The sequence below is a fragment of the Saimiri boliviensis genome, chromosome 16 (assembly GCF_048565385.1).
Source record: "Saimiri boliviensis isolate mSaiBol1 chromosome 16, mSaiBol1.pri, whole genome shotgun sequence".
Lineage (NCBI taxonomy): Eukaryota > Metazoa > Chordata > Mammalia > Primates > Cebidae > Saimiri > Saimiri boliviensis.
This window is the reverse complement of record NC_133464.1, coordinates 76,177,005-76,202,216: the sequence shown is the minus strand read 5'-3', so window position 1 is coordinate 76,202,216 and position 25,212 is coordinate 76,177,005. Positions and strand designations below refer to the sequence as shown.

General features: G+C 36.6%; 1 protein-coding gene across 8 annotated transcripts in view; it reads left to right on the top strand.

Annotated features, from left to right (window-relative positions):
- Window positions 1-25,212, top strand: part of PDS5B (PDS5 cohesin associated factor B) — a 194,450-nt gene that overhangs the window by 127,372 nt on the left and 41,866 nt on the right. For all 8 annotated transcript variants that reach the window (XM_074387857.1, XM_039473326.2, XM_039473325.2 and 5 more), the window contains exons 20-21: window positions 17,627-17,750; window positions 20,658-20,816. In XM_074387857.1, coding sequence (XP_074243958.1) covers window positions 17,627-17,750; window positions 20,658-20,816 — 283 coding nt within the window. The remainder of the gene's footprint in view (window positions 1-17,626; window positions 17,751-20,657; window positions 20,817-25,212) is intronic.

The following is a 25,212-nucleotide window of genomic DNA, read 5'->3' as shown; positions in this document are numbered from 1 at the left end:
TCACTTTTGGCTTAATATTAGCCTATTAGCCTGGTTAGTTTTGATTGTAGTACCATACTTTTTCATGCAGAAGAATTGCCTATTGCTCTTTTCCTTAGAAAGAGACTGGGAGCAAAGCTAGCTTGCTATTAAGAGTTTCAGGTATAATTTTGTTAAACCTTTCTGTTTGTGTGTACTTAATTCTAGAAACTGCTGACAAATAGGACAAAGGCATTATTATTATTGATACTATTTTTTTTTGAGACGGAGTCTTACTTACTCGTTTGCCCAGACTTGAGTGTAGTGTGGTGTGATCTCAGCTCACTGCAACCTCCACCTCCCAGGTTCAGGTGATCGTCCTGCCTCAGCCTCCTGAGTAGCTGAGATTACCGGTGGCCACCACCAGGCCAACCTATTTTTTTGTATTTTTAGTAGAGACAAGGTTTTGCCATGTTGGCCAGGTTGGTCTTGAACTCCTGACTTCAAGTGATCTGTCTGCCTCAGCCTCCCAAAGTGCTGGGATTACAGGCATGAGCCACCATGTCTGGCTGGCATTATTTAAATGGTAATAGAAACACACTAAAATTTTATAACTGTAGTCTCTCTGGCAAGAGTAAGAAGCCTTATTGTTTGGAACTGACTTCTTAATTTTTAAAATTATTATTATAATGTTTTTAAGTTTTGAGACAGAGTCTCACTCTGTTGACCTGGTTAGAGTGCTGTGGCGCGATCTAAGCTCACTGCAGCTTCCGCCTCCTGGGTTCAAGCAATTCTCCTGCCTCAGTCTCCCAAGTAGCTGGAATTACAAGTGTGTGCCACCATACCTGGCTAATTTTTATATTTTTAGTAGTGACGGGGTTTCACTGTGTTGGCCAGCTGGTCTCAAACTCCGGGCCTCAAGTGATCTGCCTGCCTCGGCCTCCCAAAGCAGTGGGATTAACAGGCATGAGCTACCGTGTCTGGCCCTCACTTCTTAATTCTTTTTTTTTTTTTTTTTTTTTTTTTTGAGACAGAGTCTTGTTTTGTCACCAGGTGCCAGACTGGAGTGCAGTGGCGCAATCTTGGCTCACTGCAACCTCCACCTCCCGAGTTCAAACAATTCTCCTGTGTCAGCCTCTGGAGTAGCTGGAACCACAGGCACACGTCACCACGCCCAGCTAACTTTTGTATTTTTTAGTAGAGATGGGGTTTCACCATGGTCTTGATCTCTTGACCTCATGATCTGCCCGCCTCAGCCTCCCAAAATTCTGGGATTACAGGTGTGAGCCACTATGCCTGGCCGACTTCTTAATTTTTAAATAATCTCGGAGCATAACTTTCCCTTTGGATGGTGCTGTGGCTCTCCTAGTTAGATCAGCTATCAGTTTGGTTGTATGTATGTGTATGTGTGTATTTCTCACGTATATGTAATACGTATACATACTTACCCATTACATATAAACTGTATGTAACTATATAGCATTTGCTGAATGCCTACCTATTATACTATCTTTTTTAAAGATTGTAACAATTCACTAAAACGTGGTTATTATTCTAGTTTTCCAAATGAGGAATCTAATGTTCAGAGGTAAATCAATCCAGTTCATATAGCTAGCAAGTGACAGAGCCAGGATTTGAATTTAGGCCTGTTTGGCTCCAGTGCCTATGGTACAATATCCATTATGGCAGTTTCTTTTCTAATTAGAGCATTGACAAAGTTCAAGTTTGGCTCTTTCCCTGGAGGTTTTTAAATTTTCATTCTAGGTTGTTTTTCCTAGTAACATTTATATTTTAAAGAAACATTGTTTGATACATTTGTAGAACCACAAGAACAAGGTCAAAAGGTGGACATTTCAAAACATACAGGGGCATTTTAAAATGTATTGGTTTAGGGCCGGGTGCAGTGGCTCACACCTGTAATCCCAGCACTTTGGGAGGCCGAGGTGGGTGGATCACGAGGTCAAGAGATTGAGACCATCCTGATCAACATGGTGAAACCCCGTCTCTACTAAAAATACAAAAATTAGCTGGGCATGGTGGTGCATGCCTGTAGTCCCAGCTACTCGGGAAGCTGAGGCAGGAGAATTGCCTGAAGCCAGGAGGCGGAGGTTGCGGTGAGCCGAGATTGCGCCATTGCACTCCAGCCTGGGTAACAAGAGCGAAACTCCATCTTAAAAATAAATAAATAAATAAAATGTATTGGTTTAATATGGAACTGAGGCACTTAAAATTACTTGATTTATATACTGAATATATTTCACATACCTCTCATCAGGAGAATTAACTCAGCTGATACTGAATTCCTGCAGTGTGCACACAGTTCTGGATGAAATAACTCATAATAATTTCTTCCAGTAGATAAACCATATATGTAGATTTAATGTTTTAAATTATTAAATTGGGTGAGTTGATTTTGAGGAAAAATGATTTAGATAAGAGAACCTTGATTAAACTATCTTACCGGATCCAAGATGGCAGACTAGCAGCAGCTCAGGGTTGCAGCTCCCAGTGAAGGCGCAGGGAGTGAGTGGACGCCAGACTTCCAGATGAATTTTTGTTGCCCACGGACCAGGAGATTGCCAGCAGAGGAGCTCTGAGAGTCGCCAGCACGACTCTTTTGGCTGGCGTGGCTGTTTTGCTGGTGTCCCCACGCGGCAGTTCTCAGCGCGGAGTATGCAGGACTTGGTGCCCTTTTGGTTGGCATTTGGAGCTCTGGGAAGGCAGAGTTGCCCATTCAGCTGATTGAAAGGGGGACTGAAGGTGGGAGGGAGACTGGGAGATTCCCGGGCAGAAAAGCGCCACAAGTGAGGGTGGCACGGTCGCAGAACGGGAAATTGCATAGATCCCAGCGCCTTTTCGGCGGGCAACTGGGGCACCTGGGAGAGAATCTACCGTTCAATTAGGAAAAGAAAAAAAGGTGGCTCCGAGGCAGGGAGCCAGGTGATTGGGCTCAGCTGGTCCCACCCCCACAGAAAAACAGCAATTGGAAACGCTGACGGTTGAGAGTTTCACAGCAAGCACAGCTGAACCCAGGAAGGTCGAGCTCTGTAGGGGAGGGGCGTCCACTGAAGGAAAACAGAGAAACAGAAATAACATCACCACCACCAAGCTGGACGTCGCCGGAGACCCAGTCTGAAAGTCAGCAAATACAAATCCGACAGGTGGATAAATCCACAAAGATGGAAAGAAACCAACACAAAAAGGCTGAAAACATCGAAATCAGAATGCCTCTTCTCCTTCAAGGTATCGCAGCTCCTCAACAGCAAGGGAACAAGGCCTGATGGAGAATGAGTGTGATGAATTGTCAGAATCAGGCTTCAGAAGGTGGATAATAAGAAACTTCTGTGAGCTAAAAGAACATGTTCTAACCCAATGTAAAGAAACTTAAGAACCTTGAAAAAAGGTTTGATGAAATGCTAATGAGAATAGACAATTTAGAGAGGAATTAAGTGAATTAATGGAGCTGAAAAACAATACGAGAACTTCGCGAAGTATGCACAAGTTTTAGCTGTCGAATTGATCAAGCAGAAGAAAGGATATCAGAGGTTGAAGACCAACTCAATGAAATAAAATGACAAGACAAGATCAGAGAAAAAGTGTAAAAAGGAATGAGCAAAGTCTCCAAGAAATATGGGATTATGTGAAAAGACCTAATCTGTGTTTGATAGGTGTACCTGAATGTGACAAAGAGAATGAATCCAAGCTGGAAAATACTCTTCAGGATATTATTCAGGAAAATTTTCCCAACCTAGCAAGGCAGGACGATATTCAACTCCAGGTAATACAGAGAACACCACAAAGATATTCCTCAAGAAGAGCAACCCCAAAGGCACATAATCGTCAGATTCACCAGGGTTAAAATGAAGGAGAAAATACTAAGGGCAGCCAGAGAGAAAGGTCAGGTTACTCACAAAGGGAAGCCTATCAGACTCACAGCAGATCTTTCAGCAGAAACCCTACATGCCAGAAGAGACTGGGGGCCAGTGTTCAACATCCTTAAAGAAAAGAACCTTCAACCCAGAATTTCATATCCAGCCAAACTAAGCTTCCTAAGTGAAGGAAAAATAAAATCTTTTGTGAACAAGCAAGTACTCAGAGATTTCATCACCACCAGGCCTGCTTTGCAAGAGCTTCTGAAAGACACACTACACGTGGAAAGGAACAACCAGTATCAGCCATTCCAAAAATATACCAAAAGGTAAAGAGCATCAACATAATGAAGAATCTACATCAACTAATGGGCAAAACAGCCAGCTAGCATCAGATGGCAGTATTAAACTCACATATGTTATTATTAATCCTAAATTTAAATCGACTAAATGCCCCAATCAAAAGACACAGGCAAATTGGATAAAAAGCCAAAACCCATTGGTATGCTGCATCCAGACCCATTCATATGCAAGGATACATAAAGACTCAAAACAAAGGGATGGAGGAAGATTTACCAACCAAATGGAGAGCAAATAAATAAATAAAAAGCAAGAGTTGCAATTCTCACCTCTGATAAAATAGACTTTAAAGCCACAAAGATCAAAAGAGGCAAAGAAGGACATTACATAATGGTAAAAGGATCAATGCAACAACAAGAGCTAACAATCCTAAATATATACGCACCCAATACATAAGGTACCCAGATACATAAGGCAAGTTCTTAATGACTTATAAAGAGACTTAGACTCCCACACAATAATAGTGGGAGACTTTAACATCACATTGTTAATATTAGACAGATCAACGAGACAGAAAATTAATAAGGATATCCAGGACTTGAACTCAGACCCGGAACAAGTAAACTTAATAAACATTTACAGAACTCTCCACCCTAAATCCACAAAACATACATTCTTCTCAGTACTACATCACACCTACTCTAAAAGTGACTACATAATTGGAAGTAAATCACTCCTCAGTAATTGCATAGCATTTTACAGGTTTAAATGAAATATTGGTTGGCTGCTTGTTTGTTATTTTCCTCCCTTATTCCTTCCTGTCTCCATTGTTAAGCACAATTATTGACATAAAAGAGGCTTTCAATACCCATTTTTAGACTTCATTCTAGCCTGGGCAATAAAGCAAGACTCCCGTTCTCTCTCTCTCTCTTTCTCTTCCTCTTTCTTTCCCTCTTTCATTCTTTTTTTTTCTTTGTTTCTTTTTCTTTTTTTCTCTCTTAAGAAAAAAAAAGATAACCCCATCTCTACCAAAAATACAAAAAATTAGCCGGGCATGGTGGCACATGCCTGTAGTCCCAGCTACTCAGGAGGATGAGGGCAGGAGGATCACTTGAGCCCAGGAGGCAGAGGTTGCAGCAAACCAAGATCATGACACTGCACTCCAGCATGAGTAACAGAGTGAGATTCTATCTCAAAAAAAGTAAATAAATAAAAATAAAACGTGATATATAATAAAGAGGTAAAAAAAAAACTATCTTACCTTGAATTCATCAACATAATTAAAAAGAACTTAAAGAAAAATGTATCTAAGTAGAAGTTACGACAAACTGGACAGAATTGGCACCAAATGTGCCATTTAGACTGTATCGAATGTGACAACACTGACAAGGGATATGTATTGGCAGTGTATTTTAAGTGTCCTATTACTTGCTAATTTAGAGGGAGGATATTGCTATATGGACACACTCTAAAAGAAAGAAAGAAAACCTGATTTTAGTTGTATTAAGACTTAAGGAGAGACTTTGTGGTCATGCTATTTTTCTTTAGGTCAACCTTTTTGCCAGGAAGAGCAAAGCTTAGTGATGAGGTAAGACTAAGGAAAACCATGAAGGAAGTATCTTTTTACTGATTTTACAGGAACAGAAGAAAATTAAACACTTGACCCAATAAACAAAAAATGATGTTATGGGGTTCTATCACGAGTTATATGAGTTCCATTCTGACTCAGGAGTCTGGCTCCCCTAAAAGTAGTTAGATGTGCTAAAACTGAGGGTCCTCTCTTGGCATGTGGTGTAGCCATAGCTCAAGTGACTGGTTTGTATCCTGGCAGGAGTTTTAACAAACTTGTAGATAAATTGCACAGAGAAAAAGGACTTACTACCTTTATTCCTAACTTTCATTCCTATGCTACTTAGCCAGTTGATGAAGCAACTATAGCCTGAGTTGGGAGCTTTGATGTTAATTTTTTTTTTTTTTTTTTTTTGAGACGGAGTTTCACTCTTGCTACCCAGGCTGGAGTGCAATGGCGCGATCTCGGCTCACCGCAACCTCCGCCTCCTGGGTTCAGGCAATTCTCCTGCCTCAGCCTCCTGAGTAGCTGGGATTACAGGCACGTGCCACCATGCCCAGCTAATTTTTTGTATTTTTAGTAGAGACGGGGTTTCACCATGTTGACCAGGATGGTCTCGATCTCTCGACCTCGTGATCCACCCGCCTCGGCCTCCCAAAGTGCTGGGATTACAGGCGTGAGCCACCGCGCCCGGTCTGATGTTAATTTTTTAAGAGAAGTGTTCAGTATCCGGGAAATATTAAAGCCAGAGAGGTTTTTTCTTACTCAAAGATGAATTGACAGAATACAAATAGGCAAGTTAACAAATTGAATTTTTGTAGTATAAAAAGAAAGTCTTAGATAGTTATTTAAGCTGCCAAGGAAGATAAACAGAAAGTGACGAGAGGAAAAAAGAGACAACAAAAATGAGGTAATACATGAAAAAGAGCTAAGGATATTGATTATAGAATAAATGTAATATAAGTAGCAATGAGCAGAATAAGCAATGTGGAAGATGGAATCAGTGAGCTAGAGATTTGACTTGAGGAAATCTACGTAGAATATGGAGAATATGGGCAAAAAAAATGGAGTTAAAGAGAATGAATTGCAGAAAAACCATAATTGACCTCTCTGGAGAAAACAGTCGAATAATGGAAAATGGAAGATATTCAAGAGAATAATAATAAATTTGTTTTTAATGATTGATAATATGAATCTGGAGATGAAGACTCATTTTAGGAAAATATACTGGTGAAGTTTGCTAAATATTCAGGGATTGCAAAAGTTATTTCACAAAAATCAAGAAAAAATAGGTCAGTACAGTGGAAAATAATGAAGCTGGCTGACTTCTTTTCAAACCACATAAAATTTCTGAAGTTAATGATTCAACAGCTGGAGAATTTTGATGGAAAAAATAGTGTAACTAAATAATTTCTTAGGCAGCCCTAGTTACGTTTAAGTAGGGGCAAATGAAGGATATTCTTAATTATACAGGACTCAGTAAATTTATCACCCCATTTTTTTATGAGGTTACCCTGTCTACATAGTTGTATGCTTTTCTGTCTGAAATTCAGTTTTGCTTATGCCCTCTAAATCTGGCTTTTGTTTTCTTTTTGTTTGTCTGTCTCTGATTTGTCTTCGCCTATCATTTTAGTCCAGTTACTTAACTTTTAGATATGACTGTGTAAATATATTTGAAAACATGAATTTTTTTTTTAAGAATGATGTAAGTAAATTAATCTCAAGATAAGGGAAGACAAAAGCCTAACAGGCTATAGTTACAAAATAAATTGAAACATTATTCTCTAATTAAAGCACCAGTGAAAATTGTGTCTTGAGGGAGATATTTCAAATCTACATACAAGAAACCAGGAATTCTAATTTCTATAGTTGTTCAGAGTATAGCAAAGAAAGCACTCATTGTCTTTAAAGCCAGGATAACTAACATAGATACTAAAACCTAACAAAAGATATACCTCCCGCCCCCTCCCCCCCAAAAAAACTCCTTAAGACAAATCTTACTAATGTATGATTTTTGTATAAGTAAGATACTAGTAAAAAGAGAATTTAATTAGTAAATTGAGAATATGTGGTAGCCAAAGATGGTTTATTTTAAGAGTATACAGAGAGAGTTGGTATAATATTAGTAAGCCTACTATTCATGTTGGCAGTTTATTATATAAGTAGGGAAAAGGGTACACAATAGATACTTTTGTTAGATGCTGAAAGGGCTTCTGAATTTTTTTTTTTTAAATCAGTCTATTTCTAATTAAATCTAATACGATAGAAATAAGTACCTTTATAACATAATTAATATCTCTCAAACCAATAGGCAGCATCATGTAGTAGAACACCAGAATTCCCAGTAAAATCGTGAACAAGGTGACAAACCACACTATCTCTGCTATTGTTTAACATTGTTTTGGCAGCATTAGCTAGTGTAATTATGTAAGAACATAAAATAAGAAATAAAAGTGATGGAAAGGAAGAAGCTTTCTGTACTTCTATAGTTTAGTGGGGATGATAAATCACTATTCAGATAAAAGCCAAAATCTTTAAATAAGTTGGAAACACAAATAACATGCTGGAAAACTATTTTCAATATATATTAGTTAGTAAAAGTTAACACCTGCAATGTATGAAGACTTTTTTTTTTTTTTTAAAGACAGGGTCTTACTCCGTCTCCCAGGCTGGAGTGTAGTGGTGTGATCTCTTGGCTCACTGCAACCTCTGCCTCCCAGATTGTAGCAATTTGTGTGCCTCAGCCACCCAAGTAGCTGGAATTATAGGCATGTGCCACCATCCCTGGGAATTTTTTTTCCCCGCATTTTTAGTAGAGAACAGATTTTACTATGTGGGCCAGGCTGGTCTCGAACTCCTGGCCCTAAGTAATCTGCCTGCCTCGGCCTCCCAGAGTGCTGGGATTATGGGTGTGAGCCACCATGCCCGGCCACATTGTGTTATGTACAGATTCTTAATGAAGGAATAACAAATATAAGTCTCATAGAATACTAACAAAGAGAATGAATAGGAAATTTATAAGCAGGAAGTCCTTTTCAGCCTTTCAAATCATGAAAAGATGCTTATGTAATCAAGGAAATACAAATAAAAGCAATTATGTGATACAACCAGTGTTAGCATTCCAACAATACTCTCTTGGTGGGAGTATAAAATGATGCTGTACTTCTGGGTTGGTAATGTGGTAATATATGCAAACTTAAAATGTGTATAATTTTTGACTCTGCACTTTCAGGAACTTATCCTAGAGATAATTAGAAAAGATGTACATATAATCATCACGTAGTTCAGAGTCTAGTGAGGGAAACAGAAATTATACTAGGTAAAGTCACATACTGCATAATAGTGTTTTGGTTAACAATAGATCAGACTTATGATGGTGGTCTTGTAAGATTATAATGAAGCTGCACTATTCAGGTGAACCACTTTTAATCTTTTATGCCATATTTTCTAGTAACTTTTCTATGTTTAGATATAGAAATATTTACCACTGTGTTATAATTGCCTATAGTATTCAGCACAGTAACATGCTGTACAAGTTTGTAGTCTGGGAGCAATAGGTCATGCCATATAGCTTAGGTGTGTAGTAGGCTATACCATCTAGGTTTATGTAAGTATCCTCTGTGATACTCTCACAACAGTGAAATCCTCCAGTGATGCATTTCTCAGAATGTATCCCTGTTGTTAAGTGATGCATGACTGTATTTTAAACAAATTAATACCTATGTTTAAAGGACAAAAGAGAAAAAAGTTGCATTGGTAATCCAGAGATATGAATTGGTGGAAGCAGCTACCACCCCTAGGGCTGGTGGGATAATTGGGAAGAAATAGTGTTAAAAGGTGGAGGAGCCCTATCGGTATTACCCACTGACCAGCAAAGTATGGTGTAGCCTGGCTGTTGCTAGGGAGCAGTGAAACTGCTGCTTAGAACGCCTAACACGGGTGCCGTGGCTCACACCTGTAATCCCAGCACTTTGGGAGGCCGAGGCAGGCAGATTATGAGGTCAGGAGATAGAGACCATCCTGGCTAACAGGGTGAAATTTCGTCTCTACTAAAAATACAGAAAATTAGCTGGGTTTGGTGACACATGTCTGTAGTCTCAGCTGCTGGGGAGGCTGAGGCAGGAGAATTGCTTGAACTTGGGAGGTGGAGCTTGCAGTGAGCTGAGATTGTGCCACTGCATTCCAGCCTGGGCCATAGAGTCAGACTCCATCTCAGAAAAAAGGAAGCTCTAGGATCTCTTAGTGGAAGAAATTAATAGGAAATAAGCTCTTAAGGGTGTCTGAGCAAAGAAGTTTTGCAGATTTACAGCTACAGAATCCCAGAGCAGATTATAAAAGTGTAGGTTTAAAGCTCAGAGACAGTGTGTAAACAACCAACACAGGATATTCATGGTATTGTTAAGGTGTTTAAAAAATTTTTAAATCTAAAATGCTTTTTAGTATGAGATTAGTTTTGATATAGCCATACACTATGCATACACTAAGAGCTATGTGACTGTTAGAATAGTGCTTAGCAATATTTGACAAATCAGGTTCTGCATACATTGTAGGTTGAAAAAAATATGTTTCCAGACAGCATATACTTTATATCCTCACTTATTAATGTGTGTATAATATGCCTAGAGAAATTTTAGGAGTGTTCACCAAAATGTTGACAGTATTGTTTTAGGGTAGCGAGATGCTGAGTTTTTTCTTTAGAGTTTTCATTTGCTTTTCAGTTTGAATATTTGTGTGATTGTTATCAAAGAAAAAAACTTGAAGGAAGAAAGTCAATTTAATAAAGGAGTAGGAAAGTCTTTTTAATAGGAAAAGCAGTCAGCACAGTCAGCAAAGGTAGTTATTTATTTTCATTGAGTTAGTACTGCAGAATTCCAAAAATCGTTTTTACTCTAGGCTCATTATTTCAGTTTGTTTTCTGTTAAAATAACTTTTTGTAACACACTGGATGAACTTAAAGTTTCACTTAACTGTCTTTAAAAATCTCAGCTAAAGTTGCTGCTTGTATGAACTATAATTTTTCTCTCAATTATTGGAGAAAGAGATTATGGATGTTTGAATTATTGAATCTGATTTGTGAGAAGATGGGTCTTATCTATGAAGTTTAGTTACTGAAGTAACCACAGAATAATAATCTTTTTTTTTTTTTTTTTTTTTTTTTTTTTAAAAAGACAGGGTTTCTCCATGTTGGTCAGGCTGGTCTTGAACTCCCGACCTCAGGTGATCCATCCGCCTTGGCCTCCAAAGTGCTTGGATTACAGGTGTGAGGCACCACGCCCGGCCAGAATAATAATCTTTTATTTCACAAAGAAGCCACAAACTGTAGACTAAAAGATTAGTGTTTTACTTATACAAATTTTTCCTCCATGTTTTATTATTGAAAATTTCAAACATTACACAGAAGAAGAAAGAATACTATAGCAAATCCCCATGTATTCACCAAGCAGCTTTAACAATGAATAAACTTATAGCCATTTTTATTTTGTCTGTGCCTCTACACACTCCCTGTTCTCCCTATATTTGAAGGCAAATCTCAGATGTTGTTGTTTCATCTATATATCTTTATCCCAAACAGTTAACACTAATGACTTAGTATCCAATTGGTTTTTTCAAAAAATGTATTATTGTTGTTTTTGTTGTTTGTGTCAGGGTCTCACGCTGTTGGAGAGGCTGAGTGCAGTGGTGCAATCATAGTTCACTGCGACCTTGATTTTCTGGGCTCACATGATCCACCTCAGCCTCTCAGTAGCTGGAGCCAAAGACACATGCCACCACACCTGGCTTTTTTCTTTTCTTCTTCTTCTTCTTTTTTTTTTTTTTTTTAACTTTTTTTGTAGAGATGGAGTCTTATTATGTTGCCAAGGCTGGTCTCAAATTCCTGGTCTGGAGCCATCCTCCCTCCTCAAAAATTGTTTGTTTGATTCAGCTTGCAAGTAAGGTTTATACATTGTGATTGGTTGCTGTGTCATTTAAATATCTTGTTTCTGGTGGGCTTTCTCTTCAGCTCTCACTCTGCTTGCAGTAGGAATCAGGTGGTTTCTCTTGAAGAGTTTCCTGTAGACTGATTTTTGATAATTGTATCTCTTAGATATAATTTGATAGGTTGTTCTTTGTTGTTGTTGTTGTTGTTGTTTTTGCGACAGGGTCTTGCTCTGTTGCCCAGGCTGGAGTGCAGTGGCGTGATCACAGTTCACTGCATTCTCGACCTCTGGTTCAAGCAGTCCTCCTACTGCAGCCTCCTGAGTAGCTGGGACTACAGGTGCATGTCACCATGCCTGGCTAATTTTTCTGTTGTTGTTTTGTAGAGGCAGAGTTTCACCTCGTTGCCCAGTCCGGTCTTGAACTCTTGGGCTCAAGCAGTCTGCCCACCTCAGCCTCTTAGAGTTCTGGGATTACAGTTGTGAGCCACTGTGCCTGACCATATTTCTTTATTTTCTCCAAAATGATGACTGAGTCCAGATGCCTGATTGAATTCCAGTTCAACTTTTTAATTTTTACAGGACTGTTTTGTAAGATTGGTATGCTTTTCTGTCGAAGATGCTTAATAGCTGGCCACCTCTCATTTATGATGTTTGCAGCTGTTGCTATTAGTAATCAGTCTTGATATTCTTATTGTCATTCTTCTTCAATTCTTAGCTGAATACTTTCTGTAAAAAGGAAATTCTTACCTATTCTTTGGTTTCCCAATATTATATTTGTTTAGGAAAGGCAGGATAAATACTTGACTTTTTTTTTTTGAATGTTACTCAGTAGTATTCAAAATAAAGATTGGGTTTACTAGTATCTTTCAAAGGTGACCAGTGATTGTTGTTTTTTAAAAACATCATAGTAAACTCATGGATTTACACATATTTGTGTTTCAGTCAGTTACAGTGATCGCATGCATTGATACCCAGATTATTCCATGTATAATCTTGGGAGCCTTTTCAAGTTAGTCCCTGATTCCTTTGGAACAGTCTCAATAATCTGTGTAATTTCTTTGCTATCTGGTGTGACAAGCTATTCTAAGACCATCTTGTACTTGTTCTGTCCCAGACCCGGAATTGGCCAAATCTCTGAGGGGCTCTGGTTCCTTTTAATGGGAATTAATGGGAATGGTATTAATAAATCACAACATCAGTCCTGTGGGTACTAATTGCTAATGGTGTAGGTCGTTGTTCTAGGATAATTAGTAGACATAGCTTTTTTGAAAGGTGAAATTTATATTTGTTTATACTGATTCTTCTAATTCAAATTCAGGATTACAGGGTTTTTACTAAACTTCAATTTTACGTTTGCATCTCTTTTTTCCCTCATGGCACAGGATTATAACACTAAAATATTACAAAATAACTCAATTGCTTTATCCCATAATACATCCATAGCAGTCTCATATAGCAATTGTGCCACCAATATGATTCCTAAAAGTAGAAATTTGTTTACTTTTTTAGCTAGTTCGGTTTTTTGTTTAGCATGTATCGTATTAGAGATCTGCAGTCAAATTCCCATTTAAAGTTACTTAGAATACTTCTTTGGGTGGTTATGCTACCACATGGATACATACCCTTCTTTATTTGTTTCATTCTTTTTGAGAGGTTGCTCTTGTAAAATTTAATTTTGTTTTTTAATTATATGAAATGTTAAATGGTTTTTTAAAGTACCTAAAGGAAGCAATAGAAATTTCAGTAATTCCAGCTTCTGTTCCATAATCCTCCAACCTATTCCCTTCTTCCTCATAGATAAACTTTTAAAAAAAAGTGCCCTTCCATGCACAGATTTGTCTGCATATGTACATGTATGCAAATTTGATAAATGAATGCTAAGATGTGCTATATATACTTTTCTCCACCTTTTTTCTCTTTAATGACATGTACTGGCAATTATATTTAAATACAGAGAGATCTCCATTTATTGTGTGGTTGTATCATAATTTATTTAATCAGTTCATTATTTACGGACATTTGGGTTGTTTCTAGTATTATAGTCTTATAGTGAATAGCTTTGTATTTGCACCTTTTGTGTTTTTTGACAGTTAACTTTGGGAGCAGTTCTTAGAAACAGAAGAGTAAATGCATATACAATTTTGCTAGGTATTATTGCATTCCTATTCATAGTGGTTTTACTACTTTGGATTCTCACTAGCAGTATATAAGAATGTCTGCTACCCCACAGCCTTGCCAATAGACAGTGTTGTTATGAAATATATCTCTTTCTAACTGGTCATCTTCCTTGTTCTGCAGGCTTTTGTGTAGCCATTTGTACTTTTCTTTGGTGCTAATGTTTGTAAGGCATATATTTTTCGTTTACAGTTTTAGTCTTCCTGGGACTTCGTATTTAAAGTGGTCGGCCTTGGTGGCTCACACTTGTAAGTCTCAGTGCTTCGAGAATCTGAGGCAGGAGGATCACTTTAGCCTAGGAGTTTCAGGCTGCAGTGAGCTATGGTTATACCACTGCATTCCATCCTGGATAACAGAGCAAGATCCTAAAAAGACATATATATTTTACTTAATTTAATTTTATTTTTTTTGAGGCAAAGTGTCACTTTTGTCTCCCAAGCTGGAGTGCAATGGTGTAATCTTGGCTCACTGCAACCTCCACCTTCTGAGTTCAAGCCTTTTTCCTGTCTCAGCCTTCTGAGGAGCTGGGATTACAGGCGCCTGCCACCATGCCCAGCTGATTTTTGCATTTTTGGTAGAGACAGGCCTTCACCATGTTGTTGGCCAGGCTGGTCTCAAACTCCTGACCTCACGTTATCCGCCTGTCTCGGCCTCCCAAAGTGCTGGGATTACAGGCATGAGCCACTGCCTGTAATTTTATTAAATGTCCTAGTTGTCTTTCTGTTGTTGTTTTTTGTTTCCTTGTTTGCTTTTATTTTGGTTGTTTTTAATTCAATTTGACAAACTGTTTCAGTGGGATGCTTAGAGCATTTACACTTAACTGTAATTACTGATACGGTGGGTTTCAATCTACCATCTTGATAGTTTTCATCTTTTCTGTGTTCTTCTTTTACTCTATGTCTGCTTTCCTTGAGATGAATCAAGTATTATGATTTTTCTCTTTAGTATTGTTTTATCTATATCTAATAAAATTATACTACTTAATATGTAAAAACTTTACAGCACTATACTTCCATGCCTATTTCCTCTAGTCTTTTATGTTTTGTTGTCTTATATTTTGTTTTTATATATGTTATAAACTCCATATTTTTGAGATTTTTACTCTAGTTTAATCTCAGATTAATAATGACAGATTTCTTTTACACACATAATAACCATTTCTGTCACTTTTCATTTGTTGGATGTCTCTCCATATTTTCATCTGGCATCATTTTTCTTCTGGAAGAACTCTCTTTAATATTTCTTCCTGTATAGTTCTTCATAGTGGATTTTATAGTGAATTCTGCTTATAGTTAATTTTTTGTCTGAAAAAAATCATTATTTTCTCCTTATTTTTAAAAGATAATTTTGCTTGGAATAGAATTCTAGGTTGACATTTATTTTCATTTAGTATTTAAAAGATATCACTACATTAGATTCTGATGGAAAGTGTTCTGTCAATCATTGTTTCTCTCTATATATGCTTTTTGCACTGTTTTTAAGATTTTTCTTTTTTCATTAATTTTTACCAAATGAATAATAATATGCCTTGAAATGGTTTAGCTTTTTTCTGCCTGATAGTTATTGAGATTCTTGGATCTCTAAGTTTATTTTAATCAGATTTGGAAAAAAATTGGCTATTATTATTTTGAGTACTTTTTTTCTGTTCTCTCCATCTGCCTTGTTTTCTGGGGCTCCAATTACAAATATTTTTGACTATTTGATATTGTTTTATACAGCACAGCTGCTGTGTTGTTATTTTTTCTTGCCCCTTTTTCTCATTTTAGTTTGATAGTTTCTGTTGGTACATCTTCAAGTTCACTGATACCTTTCTCTTACAGTGTATAATCTGCTTTTAATCCCATCAGTTTATTTTCTATTTCTACTTTATTTCTGTTTGTGTTCTTTTTTATAAATATTTTTCATTTCTAGCACTATATTCCTGATTTACTCTACCTTCTTAAGTCTATGCAGTATAGTGTTTTTTGAACATCTTTGTAACAGCTGTTTTAATGTGTACACTAATTCCATCGCTTATGTCATTTCTGGGTCTATTTCTGTTGATTAATTTTTCTCCTGGTTGTATATTATAAGGGCTTTCTACTGTGACTGGTAGGAATGAGTAAATTACCTGCTCTGTGTATGTTGAGGGAACTTTTTTGTCCTCTTACTTTCCATGGTCTTTTTTCCTGGTCTCAGGTAGTTTTTGCCTCATAACACGAGTGAGGATCATTTATCTAGTCAAAGACTCGGGGATAGCCTCTGCAGATTAGCAGAGTTCATGCTGTCTTTCTCTTTGTACTGTAACTCCTTCCTTTCTGGTATTGTACTCTAGAAATCAGAGCTTCCTTGGCCTCCCTGAACTCTCATTTTTATCTCCCTCAACTCAGGCTCTATTTGGGTCACTTGTACTACAGCTTGGAAACTATTTAATACTTCCGTGCAGTAAGCTGGGCAGGTGTAAAGCTCTTCTATGTTTGTTTCTCATTTATTAGGGATAACATTTCTCTGCTGCCCATTCCATAGTGTCTGAAACTTTTAGCATATTTATCTCTTCTGGGTGTTCAAGGCAGGAGAGTAAATAGTCTTTTACACCATTGTAATTTGAAGCATCAATGAGTGAAGGCAAACATTTTTTCATACATTTTAGGGTAATTTGTATGTCTTTTTTTTTTTTTTAATTAAACTTGAGATTCTGGGATCATGTGCAGAACATGCATGTTTGTTACATAGGTATACCATGTATACCACATGGCCATGGTGGTTTGCTGCACCCATCAACCCATCATCTAGGTTTTAAGGTGCACATGCATTAAGTATTTGTCCTAATGCTCTCCCCTTGTCTCCCATCCCCCGACCTGCTGTGTGATGTTCCCTTCCCTGTGTCCATGTGTTCTCACAGCACCCGCTTATGAGTGAGAACATGTGGTATTTGGTTTACTGTTCCTCTGTTAATTTGCTGAGAACGAAGGTTAGTATCAGGCAATGAGGAAGATATGGAAGTTGCTTTTGCTGTGAGATGTTTGTATAATAGTTGAACTAAGAGCTCCTTTATTCAGTATTCATTTAAAATTTTTGAGTTATAAAATGATATGATGCATGAACGTTCTTCAAGGTGGCTACGTGACATACTCAGTACCTCCCTCAGAACTCTGCTCACATGTTTATCAGGGAGATTTTCTGTTTAAAATTGTAATTCTCTTATACCTTCCTTTTTGTTTCCTATCTCTATCCTCCTCCTTTAAAAAAATTTTTCTCTGTAGCAGCTCTTACAATTTAACATAATGTATATTTTGTTAATTCATATGTTATCATTTATCTTGACCGTAAAATGCTAGTAGCATGAAGTTAAGTATTAGAGCCTTTTAATAGTGCCTGGCATGTAATATTGCTTAATAAGCATTGCTTAATCAGATTTTCCTTTATGTGGCTTGTTCTGGCACAAAATGAAAGGTGAATTGGAAGAGGCAGAGACTTGAGAAAGAAGATACAGTGTCGGTTTTTAATACATGTGTAGGATGGCAGAAGCTTAGCCAGAATGATAGCAGTAAGAATAAAAGAGAAAGGCCTAACGGGAGCGACATTAGCAGGAGAATGTGGGTCACCAGGCTTGTTAGTGTTTGCTATTGCTGATTAAAAAGTAAAAAACATAACACTTGTATTTGGATTACATTTTTAATATAAATATTTATAAAGCAAAATCACAGGCCTTTGAAAGTGAATTTGAGTAAATCTTGATGACTTTTTTTTGTCCTTGTAAATCATTACTTAAAAATACAAATATTAAGATATCTATCAGAAGTTTTCTTGATTTTTCTGGTTTATTGTTTTGTTTTTCTTTGATTTTTTTTTTATAGAGCCTTGCTTCCTGTTTTACATCACAAATCTAAAAAAGGACCCCCCCGTCAAGCCAAATATGCCATTCATTGTATCCATGCAATATTTTCTAGTAAAGAGACCCAGTTTGCACAGATATTTGAGGTAATGAGAAAAAAAATTTCTTGTTTCATATGTTGTAGTTATAAAACAAATATTGATGAGTTTATGGAATGTTCACATTTGGTGATGCATTACATTGTAATATATTTTCAGAATTTGAATCAATAAAATCAACATTGATAAGCGTTAAAATATAAAAATATCTGAGTATTCAGGTGTTTAATGATAACTCAGATTCAGAAATCAAGCATTGTATATTTTTGTATATTACTTTATATATTTGGATTTGGAGACTATTTTTAACAGGTAATGTATAAAATCATAGTTACAGGTAGTAGGTAATAGATGATTATTGTCTCAGTTTACAGGATCAAAAAATTTGAATTCTGTTTGAGAAACGATTGAAGTATAAGGTTTTATAAATCAGTACTAATTGGCAATATACAGTTTATACTCTTATGACTGACCTAATTTTGTGTCAGATATAAAGTGTCTTTTCAATATATATTTTATGCTGTTTTTTTCCCACATTTTAAATAACTTTGACCCAGGCATTGCAGTTTTATTGCTGTCTATTGTAATTAGGACCTAATGCTAATACTGTTATTGCAAATAAAAGCTAAGCAGAAAATTCATAAAATCCTAGTTTGTAATTTTAGTTGAAGAGCCTTGAGTAGTCAAAACAATTTGGAAATTATTCTGAATCTCCTTGCCATAAATACTTAATATCTTTTTTTAGAAACTCTTATGGTATTTTTGTCATATTTTCATGTATTATGTTAAAGACCTGAAGGAGGAAGAAAAGTAGTTTATCTTCTAAACACCATCTTTTCTGTAGATAGCAAATAATGTATTTTAATTTTTGTGTATTTGGGGACAGTGGTATTTTCTGTAGTCTGTGTTTGTGTATGAGAATGGCTTCAATAAATTGATGTTAATTTTTAGGAAAGTTTTTTTTTCTTGGTTGCTCTTCTTTTTGTTCCTTACAGTGATGATAAGAGTAACCATGATATAAGTTGAATTTCAGAGTTGTTTTGTTTTCATTTTGATATTGTATCTGCTGTTTTATCTTTACAAGAACCTCTATAGTCCAACCACTATAGCATGTGGTTGGCTGGCTTCTGAGGAGAGGTTTCATAGAGATAACTAGCCTTTTTGAGGTTCCACTAATCTAGGGCCTGGCAATTAATTTTGCTTTTTAGAAATGATTTTATTATGTAAAATTATCAAACTTACAATATACTAATTGAAAAAACTACACTATGATATTTTTGTTTATAATATGTATAATAAGTTGGCAAGATGTGCAATGGAAGTATTGCGGGAAGTCATCAAGAAAAGCAAGAAGTAAACTCATTTAAACATATTTTTGACTAAATGAAGCTTCATATTGCCCTAATATGTTGGGAAAGAATAGTTTTGCTTTGCCTTTCAAGCCTACAATTCTTGGTGTTCAGTGTGGGAGAACAGAGCACCAGTTTTTCATTAAAATGTGGCATTAAAATGTCTAGTAGAAAATACATTCACTTGCTTCAAAATCAGAAGGATGCAAAAAAGAATATACAGTGAAAAGTTCCTTGCCCCCCGATGTATCCCCAGCCACTTAGTTTTCTTTCCCAAAGGCCGAGCCAGTATTATTAGTTTCTAAATGTACTTTTCTGGAGATATTTTATTCATATACAGGTAAGGGCATATAAACACACATGCATGCATGTGTGCGTGCACGCGCGCGCGTGCACACACACACACAATTTGTTTCCCCCTTATCTCTTTATGCCAATGTAATATTTTAGTCACCCTTCTAATTTCAAAAATTAAACACACACACACACACACACACACACACACACACACACAGTGTTTGTTTCTTTTGAGATGAAGTCTCACTCTGTCGTCTAGGCTGGAGTGCAGTGGCGTGATCTTTGCTCACTGCAACCTCCGCCTTTTGGGTTCAGGCGATTCTCCTGCCTCACCCCCCTGAGTAGCTGGAACTACAGGTGCGTGCCAGCACACCTGACTAATTTTTGTATTTTTAGTGGAGATGGGGTTTCACCATGTTGGCCTGGCTGTTCTCGAACTCCTGACCTCAGGTGATCCACCTGCCTCGGCCTCCCAAAGTGCTGGGATTACAGGTGTGAACCATCGTGCCCAGACTTAACAATGTATTTCTGATATCATTTTAGATGAGTGTATGAAGAGCTTTTTTATTTGTCATGGCAAAATGCATATTAATGGTTGGGTTTCCTATCAGAATAATAAAAATCATCTTATTTGTTAAGGTATTTAATATTTGATGCTATAATGAAGATTCCCCAAATTCAAGTGACTAGACATAGAAAATGCTTATTTCTTGCTTCTGAAAAGTCCAGTTGGTATTTGAATGACCCTCTAATCAGTGACTTAGGGACACAGACTCATTCTGATTAGTGACTTCTCTCTAAATCCCACGAGATCCTTGGCATTAAGCCAGCCAGTGAGTAGAGCCTGTGGAGAAGACACATTGCTCATACCTGCCTCAGTGCATATGTGACATACTTCGTTTTACTCCCACTCCCTTGACCAGAACTCATTCATATATCCTCACCTAACTGCACAGGAAACTACAAGTGGAGTCATCCTTATCCCCAGGAAATAGAAGAGAAGTGGATATTGGTGAGCCCTAGCAGTCTCTAACATACTCATATATATGCTCATAAACCATATGCTTCATAATGATTGTCCATGCTGAAATGTTTCCCTATAAACTGTGAATTGGGCAAAACTGAAAAGGTTTGAACCTGATGCCTTCTGGACATAGATAATGTAAAATGTAATCTTGAGTTACTACTTACACTATATATATTTATTGAAATTTTTGTTTTTATAATTTTTGTAATTTCAAAATGAAATATGTAAACAGTTTATTTGCATATGTATAGAGTTGATATATTTTTCTTTCCTCATTCTCAGCCTCTGCATAAGAGCCTGGATCCAAGCAACCTGGAACATCTCATAACACCATTGGTTACTATTGGTCATATTGCTCTCCTTGCACCTGATCAATTTGCTGCTCCTTTGAAATCTTTGGTAGCTACTTTCATTGTGAAAGATCTTCTCATGAATGATCGGGTAATTCATACTTTTTAGATTCACGTTCTTTGTAATTTTAACTTTTAGAATTTTGCCCAACAAGGAAAGAAGGGAAATTATGTCAATAATACTTCCTTTTGACTGCTTTTATTTTAGTTTTCCTATTGTAAAAAAAAAATAAGCCTTGTCTCCATTATAAGCCAAACTATATCAAAACATCTTTTTAGTTGAGAATAGGCATATGACCTCAAATACATTCCTTGATAAATATAAACTATATAACCTGATGCTATCTGTTTCAGATTTAAAGGGGTTTAATTTTTGACAGGACACCTGTTTTAAAAAATAGGCAGATTGGTAAACCAGTTCACAGTATAGTTGTCATGATTATAGTTGTTCTTTTTTCTGTGTAAAGTTCTTTTTCCTACATTGGAAAAGAATGAGAAAACATTGGGAGAGGAAATAATGATTTTGTTGTCTCCAGTTGGTTTGTATCTGCTGTGACCTCAGCACAGTACTAGGTTTCCTGGAGAATTAAAAGAAACATGAGATGCAGTTTCTCCTCTAAAAAGTAAACATAATGTAAGTAGGGATATTATGCCAGCTGATTTTTTATTTTCAATTTGTTCTGTCAGTTTTGTTCATTTTTCTCTTTTCTTATTTTTCATTAAGTATTTTTATTTCATTGTTCTTACTGGCCTGTTAGTTTTATATTTTACTGTTTCTTTAATAGTGTTCCTAGAAATTACAACATACGTTTTTGACTTATTAAAAGCCAGTGTCAACTGATCTGCTTTGAACTTTCAGTACAGTTCAAGAAACCTCAAAATACTTAAATCCCCTTTATTCCCTGGTACTTTTTTTGTGCTCTTGGTCACATAGTACTATTGCTGCTGTTATTTTATACAATTAATATTTATTTAGATTTGCCAACATATTTTCTCCTTTTGTTTTTCATTCCTTTCTGTGTAATAATTTTCTTTCTATCAAAGAACTACTTTAGTACTTTTTTTAATTTTGCATTTCCACTGATGAATTTTCTCCGTTTTTGTTTGTCTGGAATGATCTTTATTTTACCTCAGTTTTTTTAAAGGATACTTTCTTTGGGTTTAGAATTCTAGACTTGTTTATTTTCCTCCATCAATGATTTGAATATATTACTCTATTTTCCAATTTTTTTCTTGAGGTTTATTGACAGTTTTGTTCCTCTGAAGGTCTTCTGTCTTTTTGCTGTGAATGCTTTTCGTCTTTTCTATTTTCCATTTGTTTCCAGTTTTACTTTGGTGTGTCTAGGTATTCTTTCCTTTATAGTTACTGTACCTGGAGCTTGTAGCTCTTCTTATATGTATAGCTTAATGTCTTTTACAAATTTTAAATAATTTTCAGGCTTTATCTTTACATACATGATTTCTATTTCATATTCTCTTTCCTCTCTTACTGCAGTTCTATTAACACAATTTAAACAGAGATTTTTTTTTTTAATGACCTAGCTGTCTGGCACACTTTTTCTGTACTTTTCTGCCAGCCTCCCCATGCTTCAGTTTTTGTTTTTTTTCTGACTTATCTTTGAGTTCACTCTCTTCAGTTTTGTCTAATCTTATGTAAAGCTCATGCATTGAATTCTTAATTTCACATATATGTACCCATACTTCAATTCTGTAATTTTTTTTTTTTTGAGACAGAGTCCCACTCTGTCGTCCAGGCTGGAATTCAATGGTACGATCTTGGCTCACTGCAACCTCTGACTCCGGGGTTCAAGTGATTCTCTTGCCTCAGCCTCCCAAGTAACTGGGATTACAGGCTACTGCCACCATGCCTGGCTAGTTTTTTTTTGTGTTTTTAGTAGAGACAAGGTTTTGCCATGTTGGCCAGGCTGGTCTAGAACTCTTGACCTCAGGTGATCCGCCTGCCTTGGCCTCCCCAAGTGCTGGGATTACAGGCATGAGCCACCATGCACGGCCCAATTCTGTAATTCTGTAGTTTTTAAACATAGCTCTTTGTTCTGCTGCAGAATTTGCTTGTCATTAAATCTTGAAAAATCTTAATTATTAAGTTTATATCTGTTAGGCTCATCATCTGGGCCTCTTGTAACTTTTTCTCTTGTATATTTTTTTCTCTAAATTTTTGGTCAAGTCTTATCTTGTACATATGTTGCTTTTGATCGAGTGATAGACTTTGTGTGTGAAAAGTTGCTGAGGTAATTTGAGGCTTCAGATGAGTTTATATTCTTCCAGAGTTTTACTTTTGTTTCTGTCAGGCAGTTAAACTATCGTCAGATCACCTCCATCCAGTGAAAACTTGGCTTCAGTTTTTGACAAGTTTATTTTTTTTCTAGTCACCTATGTCTAGACTATATTTGTCTGGGATCCACCCAGAAGTCTAGGTTGTTTAACAAGGCCTTTACTCCTTAATGGGCCCAGGATTCGTAATCTTGTTCTTCTAGGTCTGTGACCGGAAAGCTTTGCCCAACTTATCCTCTTTTCTTCACTTTCAGAATCATTAATCGTCTATGTGAAAAAACTAATCTCAAGGCTACACTCAAATCTTTTGCTTTCTCTCCACATTTGAAACTTTGTCCTTCAAATTCTCACTGCTTTGGTAGCTGTCTGTTCCCTTCAGACTATTAAAAAATATATATTTTGTCTAGACTTTTTGTTTCAGTATGAAAATTGGTTCAAAACGACCTATTTACATCTTCCCAGAAATAGAACTCCTCACCATTTTTAATCCATTAATTTGTTTTGTTTTATTATGTATTTGATATGTACAAAGAAATACATGTAACATTTGTATACGGGTTTCATAATGCAGTGAACACCCATGAACTCTTAGTTCCTTCGAGTTCTTGGAGTTTTATTACTCTTCAGTCCTTTCTGTTTCCTTCTCGTCCTTAGTATCTACTCTCTTGAATCTTGGCTTATTCTCTAACAACAACAAAATTTACCACATACTTGTTTAGTTTTGCTTGTTCTTGAGGTCTGTAAGAGTTGGATCACATCCTATATAGTATTGGATGATTTGCTTTTATCACTCCATATTTGTTTCTAAGGATAATCTGTTAATAAATCTAATTATGATTCATTCATTTGTTACTATATAATTTGACTGTGGAAAATATCTCATAATTTGTTTATTCTTCTACCAGATTATGGAATATTTCAATTTCTTTACTCTTTTGGACTGTGCTGCTATGAATGTTTCTATTGAAACCCCCTGCTACATAGGAGTAAGAATTTCTCTAGTTTTTATTCCTATGAGTGAAGTTGATGAATCACAGTGTATAGACACACTTAACTTTTCCCTTTTAAAAACCATTTTTTATAATGTTTGTTAAAACTTATTTTCCTACCAACAGTATATAACATTATTGTCAGATTTCTTAGTTTTTGCCAATCTAATAGACATAGTATCTCACTATAGCTCATTATAGTCCTAATTTGCATTTCTGTGGTTACTAATTAAGTTTGTATATCTCATCACCATTCATGCTGCCTACTTTCTGAAATTCCTTTTGATTTATTTTGCCTTTTATTCCCTAGGTGTTTTCTCCCCCGTAGGTAATCTCTACCTATGTTAATCTTTTATCCAGTACATGTTGTAGTATCATCATAAAATGTGTAAAACCTTTTACGTGTGTCTTTTCACTCCTTTATTGTGTCCCCTGATCCTTTGAACAAATGTTATTCCTTTTTATTCCTTTTTGAGACGGAGTCTTACTCTGTCCCCCACGCTGGAGTGCAGTGGTGTAATCTCAGCACACTATAACCTCCACTTTCTATGTTCAAGTGATTCTTCTGCCTCAGCCTCCCGACTAGCTGGGACTACAGGTGCCTGCCACCATGACTTCATAATTTTTGTATTTTTAGTAGAGATGGGGTTTTACCATGTTGGCCAGGCTCCTCTCGAACTCCTGAACTCAGATGATCCACCCACCTCAGCCTCCCAAAGTGATGGAATTACAGGCGTGAGCCATCACACCCAGCCTGAACAAATTTATTACTTTTTTTTTTTCTTTTTCTTGAGATGGAGTTTCACTCTTGTTACCCAGGCTGGAGTGCAATGGCGCGATCTCGGCTCACCACAATCTCTCCGCCTCCTGGGTTCAGGCAATTCTACTGCCTCAGCCTCCTAAGCAGCTGGGATTACAGGCACGCGCCACCATGCCTAGCTAATATTTTTGTATTTTTTTTTTAGTAGAGGCGGGGTTTCACCCTGTTGACCAGGATGGTCTCGATCTCTTGACCTTGTGATCCACCCGCCTCGGCCTCCCAAAGTGCTGGGATTACAGGCTTGAGCCACCGCGCCCGGCCCCAAATTTATTACTTTTAAGGTAACTGTATTTATCACTCTTCTCTTGTAGATAATACTTTTTACATCTTACTTAAGAAATCTTTTCCAATTCTAATGTCATAAAAGTAGCCTCCCATATGTTCTT